This window comes from Tenrec ecaudatus, chromosome 3 (genome assembly GCF_050624435.1).
Source record: "Tenrec ecaudatus isolate mTenEca1 chromosome 3, mTenEca1.hap1, whole genome shotgun sequence".
Classification (NCBI taxonomy): Eukaryota; Metazoa; Chordata; class Mammalia; order Afrosoricida; family Tenrecidae; genus Tenrec; species Tenrec ecaudatus.
The window spans coordinates 171,250,332-171,256,231 of record NC_134532.1 but is presented as its reverse complement, the minus strand read 5'-3'; the positions used below and the strand labels follow the sequence as shown (position 1 = coordinate 171,256,231).

Below are 5,900 nucleotides of genomic sequence, written 5' to 3'. Positions count from 1 at the left end.
ACCTTGGGTCTATTGTAACATGGGTGACATTCTTTTGTCCCGAAGACAACGTTACATTTTTTGGGGGGGTGGGGTGGGATCTTTGTCATCTACGCAGTTTTACCCACATCTGTGGTCTGGGAGGCCCCCCCAGATTCACCAAGGCAAGGCAATTACACCCCAAACTGAGGAAACCGACGAGACACTGTAGCCTGGGCTCTCACAGGAAGGCAGGTTCCAACGCTCCCCCACTCCGGCCCCGCGGTTGGGGGCCAGCGGGAGGAGACGCGGACAGTGACGGCAGACAGACAGCCATGCTCAGCCGACGCAGGGGGCGGGGGCTTCTCCCACTACCGCCCGCCCGCCCCCCTTGGACCGAGCCCCACTTCTTGGAGCTCAAGGCGGTCTCCCGCCCCACTGCCCAGCCCCTCGCTGGCTCCCGGCGCCTCCGCGGGCGCCGGGCGCGGAGCGGCACCGGGGGCGGGGCCTGTCCCTCGGAGCCCTGGGATTGGTGGCAGGAGACGGGGGCGGGGCCATCTCCAGAGAAAATAGGGCGCGCGCGCAGCCGGGTGCTGCTCTCCTTCCCGTGCGCTGCCCGGCGTTAGATCGCCCAGCGTCCAGCTCGCTTCTGCCCGAGGCTCTCCCGCCCAGCTCGAGCGTCCCCGCGCCTGCCCACGGCTCCTGCCCGGCGCGCTCAGCCCCGGTCCGAGCGGCGATGCGCCTCATTCAGAACATGTGCACCATCGCCGAGTACCCCACCTCGGGCAGCGCGGCCGCCGATTGCTGCCTGGGAGCTGCCGGGCGCCGCCTCGTCAAGATCGCCGTGGTCGGGGCCAGTGGAGTGGGCAAGACCGGTGAGTCCTCTGCTCTGGGGGGAGCCGGGGCTAGGGCGGGCCATCCTCGCTGGGAGCGGGGAGAAATGGGATGAGTGGAGGAAGGGGCGGGCTGCAGCTGAGTCGCCCACACCCCTCTGGGAGGGACCTTCGTCCCCTAGCCATCGTCGTCGCTTGCAGCCCCTCCTACAGATGAGGGTACTGGGGTCCAGGCTGCCCGGGCAACCTCCTCGGTTCAACGGGAATCAGAACTTTGTGGTTTCTGAGCCCCTGCCCGAGCCTGGCACAGAGGGGGCGATCAGTGCTTAGAGCCCCTTCTGGAGGTCTTGCAGGTTAGGAACGACATTTGTCTGCTGGAAGGCTGATGTGAAGTCCAGAGGAGGCTCTGGGGCCAAATGACCCTTCCAGCTGGACAGAGCCATAACTCACAGGGCCCGCCAGCCCTCCTCTCCTCATCTCTGCAAAGGGGGTCGTCGGGGAGCTGCCGGGCAGAGGGTTGTCTCGCAGGCTGGGGGTGGGGTAGTGACCAGGCTAATGGCTCAGGCCCGCGTTGTTGACCCTCTCTTGTTTCTCTCTTCCGGCTCCCGCTCCCCATCCTCGTCCTCCCCCCCCCCCCGCCCCCCCAGCTCTGGTCGTGCGCTTCCTCACCAAACGATTCATCGGCGACTACGAAAGAAATGCAGGTGAGCAAATATGACCAACACGAGCCAGTCTCACACTTCCCTGGTCTCTGTGGCACCCTGACAGCTTCTTTCAGAGTGGCAGGCTGACCATCACGATCTGACCACTCTGCCCACTCCGCCCATAACTGCCATCTGGCCTCCCTCCAGTCTGAGCCCATTCATCATTTTATCAAGTGCCTGAAAGTATTCCCCTTGGTCTGTTTTTAACTAGAGGGACCCCAGTTAGAAGCACCCTTTGTACTCAAGAGCCTCTCCCTCCAAAACACTCCTACAAAAGTCATTAAAAAAAGAAAGGAAAAGATGGCCAGGCCCCCCTTTCCCCCCCTCAGATGGCTGCCCTTTCACAGATGACCTTTGAAAGCAAAGGCCAGGGGACGGCAGTTTTAAACCGAAACTTCCGTTAACAAAGCAGCAGCAAACTCCATGGGGGTTTTCGGAGGGGCATTTCTGGATAAATGAGAAGGCAGGTATATTTCAAATCCCTGTGACTCGGATGTCGGGTGGCTCTCTACCCGTGCTGGGCTGGCCAATGGCTGAGCCCGTCGGCGGGCACCGCAGCCGTCTTCTACTTTGATGGGGATTTGGCTAGCATATTGTCACAGTCTCAGTTGGTGCTGGCATTTACTAATAATATTTGCCGACCGAGCCATTATGTCCAGTAGCTGAGTTTAAATGTATATCCTAGAGGTGATAAAGTGTACATACAATAGGAAGCCCATACCTGTTGAACAAGAAGGTGTGCTCCAAGGGAATCCTTTGAAATATGGGAGAGTCTTATTTAAAAACAAAACAGGAAAAAAAAATCTTGCAAACTTTCCCATCCAAAAAAAAAAAATCCAAACTTACTGCCATTAAGTCGATTCTGACTCATAGAAACCCTTCACAGGTGTCCAAGACGGAATCTTTAGGGACACAGACAGCCTCCTCTTTCTCCTGCGGAGTGGCCGGTGGGTTTGAACCGCTGACTTTGGCTGTTAGCACCATCAGGGCTCTTAGACGCTGCCAACGTTTTTATAACTCTAGTAATAAGGGGTTTAAAAAATCTGAAATATGCCCATTGCACAGAAATGCTGTATAGTTTATTTTTGTGCCTCTTGTGCAGGCTAGATTTACATCTTAACAAAAGAAAGTAAAAATGTTTTCAAAGTTATGCAAAAAGGAAGAGAACTAATCTTTTCTTCTTATTCACCTTCGTAGGTAATCTCTACACTAGACAAGTCCAAATGGAGGGGGAAACCCTGGCTATCCAGGTTCAAGATACCCCAGGCATTCAGGTAAGAAACTCAAGCTGTGGGGTGGGTCTCTTGGGAGTCCTCTTGGCTGAGGCCCTGTCCCAGTTGTTCTAGACTTTTCCATGGTGCCCGACTCTACCGTGTTATCTGGCTGCTGGTCAGTCAGCCAATGGTTAATGCGAGCGGCTTGGCTAAACGGGCAGGAATCAGACCCAAGGAAGAGTCTATGCATTCGGAAAGGCTGATCCCAGTACACACAGAACCAGCTAACTTCTCCTTTTGAGGGCTAACGAGGTCCGTTTTATGTATGTGATTTTGGAAAAATCCTCCTTGCCAAAAAAAGAGGTGAGGGGCCCCAGATTGTTCTCCACCCAGACACATGTAAGCTTGCCTAGCAGCAAGGCGTGGCTTTTCCCGACACAGGCTGGGCACAGTTTCGAGGGTGTGTGTTTAGGAGTTGCAGACTTTGAGCAATTGAGACTGTAATTTTTTAAAAGGGCTGCATCAGACAGGTACAGGAAAACAAATGCTGTCGTGTGTGTGTGTGTGTGTGTGTGTGTGTGTGTGTGTGTGTGTGTGTTTATAAATCAAGCAGCAAGATCCAGTCGCCAACGCTTAGAACCATTTGGATACTGTGGAAAGTCAGTGGTCTCCCCGCCCCACCCCCTCGCCCTGGGCAGTTATCCAGGTTTAAATGCTTCCAGCTCCTATCTGTCCTTCCCCAGACTTACTGTCTAGCCAGTTAATTTCCCATTTTGTGCAACTACAAAGTCTCTCTGCACAGAGTTCTCTGCAGGTCAATTTTCCACTTGAGTGTGGCGGATCTGCCCTGTTATTTATTCCAACTCTGTGCAGCTGGATCAACAAGGTGTCCAGAGGGCTGAAGGGTGTGGGGATCTAGCTGGTAGACGGCCCGCAGCCTGGCCACACGGGGAAGGGCTCTTTTGATGGCGCAGTGGAGGGCGGCCAGGGTGAGGTGGGGCACCGTGCTCACCTGGCGCTGGCCCGCTGTCTTTCAGGTCCACGAGAACGGCTTGAGCTGCAGCGAGCAGCTGAATCGGTGCATCCGCTGGGCCGACGCCGTGGTGATCGTGTTCTCCATCACCGATCACAAGAGCTATGAACTCATCGGCCAGCTCCACCAGCACGTGCAGCAGCTACACCTGGGCGCCCGGCTGCCCGTGGTGGTGGTGGCCAACAAAGCCGACCTTTTGCACATCAAGCAGGTGGACCCTCAGCTCGGGCCGCAGCTGGCCAGCGCGCTGGGCTGCTCGTTCTACGAGGTGTCCGTCAGCGAGAATTACAACGACGTGTACCACGCCTTCCACGTGCTGTGCAAGGAAGTGAGCCACAAGCAGCAGCCCAGCGGCACGCCCGAGAAGCGGAGAAGCTCCCTCATCCCCCGGCCCAAGTCGCCCAATATGCAAGACCTGAAGAGGCGATTCAAGCAAGCGCTCTCTGCCAAAGTGCGGACTGTCACGTCGGTCTGAAGCAGGGCCGCGCCCGCGGGGTGGGTGTTCCAACACAGGAACGCAGTGATTCGTGGTTCTAGAAAGGGCTGGAGCCAGGGGCCAGGGCCCCCGACGGAACTGCGGCAGAAAAAGGAGGAGCGCCATTCAGAGCAGGAGAACAGCACGGATGGGGTTTCCCGGGCCTCGCCCTGAACCCGTGCGCCGGACTCGAGGCCTGCCTGCCCCTTTGGACCGGGGAGGGAGGCGCGATGGCTTTGGTTTTTGCCCGTCGCCACCTTGTAAATGATCCGTTGTCGTGTCAGAAATTGTATTGATGTGATTTACAGAAGGAGTGCAAGTACACATTAGCCATTCTCACGTTTTTCCCCTCCCCCGTTTGTCCCCCTCCCCCCACCTTCACCACCACCCTCCCCCCTTAAGAGGAAGAATTCGTTTTATCAATGAGACTTGCATGTCAGGAACACTAGTTAAGAACAAAGAAGAAAACCCTTTTCCAAAGAGGGGGAGGGGGCAGGGGAAGGAGGCTGTGTAAGGGCCAGCAAGATGTCTGTACAGAGAGCGAGGAGCTTGCATATGCAGGGACCCGCAGAAAGACCTGATTCACCTGACCCAGGACGGGTATGTGCCTTTGGGCATGTGGTGTGTAGTTGTGAACTCAGACTTCCTCAGCCACCGACTTTTGAGTCTGTTTTTAAACTGTTGCATCAGGTACAGGGGAAACAAAAAAAAAACCTTGATTTTGGTGTGATTTGTGTAAACAGCTCCTGGCAAGGGCTGTGGGTTGCTTCCCAGACCATGGCAATGGGTGGCTAACGTACAAAATCACCACCCGACAGCCAGTTGACCGGAGCCAGGGCCACCCTGCCAATCCCCTACACAGATGATGCACTTTAAAGCCGTTTAGGCTTGGGCTGAAAATGTAATTAATTTATTTTCTGTAAAATAAATCCTCATTTCCAAAGAATAAATGTTTGCTTTTTTAAAAAATGATCTCTTATTGAAAATACATGGAGCAGAGCACAACACTACTTCAGCAATCTCCAGACTCATCGTTCAGTGGCACATTACATTTTTCAAGTTAGGTGACTCCTCCTTTTCTGAATCTCTCCTCTCGTGCACAAACTCATGGCTTCTGATCTAACCTTTTTAGCTGCTTTTGCCAATTGGATCCCCTTGTAGACAGTTCTTGAAACGAGCATCCTGTAAAGGCAGACATTCCTACCCTTGCCCCAAAGTATGTTATTGGGAGGTAATACCAATATCTCATTTCCTAGTTCAATCAGCACCATACAACTGCACATCAAGCAGTATTGTGCAATTGCTGCCACAATCCGTTTCAAAACAGTCTCTCTCTTGAGCTCCTTGACATCAGCTCCCTTAGATCCATCCCCACTGCCCAAGAACCCTTATTCTACTTGCTGTCTCATCAATCCTGGGTTTCATCTATGGAAAATGAAAAAGCATATAACCCAAATTCAAAATGACAAAATACATCTGAGATAAACACCAATATGAAAATAAAGCAAAACACAGAAAATGTTGATAACCAGGTAAGGCCCAACATGCATCAGAGGGGCAGCCATTCTTTGTAATTTAAGCTAAACTATGGTTTGCGTTAAGGAATATGCCAGGGGATATTTTTGGCTTTAAATTTAAAAAGTGGTCTCAGGGCAATAGTTGGGGGCGGGGCTCATCCAGCTC

General features: G+C 53.8%; 1 protein-coding gene across 1 annotated transcript; it reads left to right on the top strand.

The window, feature by feature from the left end:
* Positions 1–559: 559 nt before the first annotated feature.
* Positions 560–5,186, top strand: RASL11B (RAS like family 11 member B). The gene is made up of 4 exons (XM_075544346.1): positions 560–833; positions 1,439–1,495; positions 2,693–2,769; positions 3,747–5,186. Exons 1-4 carry the CDS (start codon positions 695–697, stop codon positions 4,215–4,217), a joined length of 744 nt encoding a protein of 247 aa, XP_075400461.1. The 5' UTR covers positions 560–694; the 3' UTR covers positions 4,218–5,186.
* The last annotated feature ends 714 nt before the right edge of the window (positions 5,187–5,900 follow it).

Coding starts and splice junctions, on each gene's coding strand:
- RASL11B (XM_075544346.1), top strand. CDS start 695: ATGCGCCTCATTCAGAACATGTGCACCATCGCCGAGTACCCCACCTCG. Junction 834..1,438: donor CAGTGGAGTGGGCAAGACCG/GTGAGTCCTCTG, acceptor CCGCCCCCCCAG/CTCTGGTCGTGCGCTTCCTC. Junction 2,770..3,746: donor AAGATACCCCAGGCATTCAG/GTAAGAAACTCA, acceptor GCTGTCTTTCAG/GTCCACGAGAACGGCTTGAG.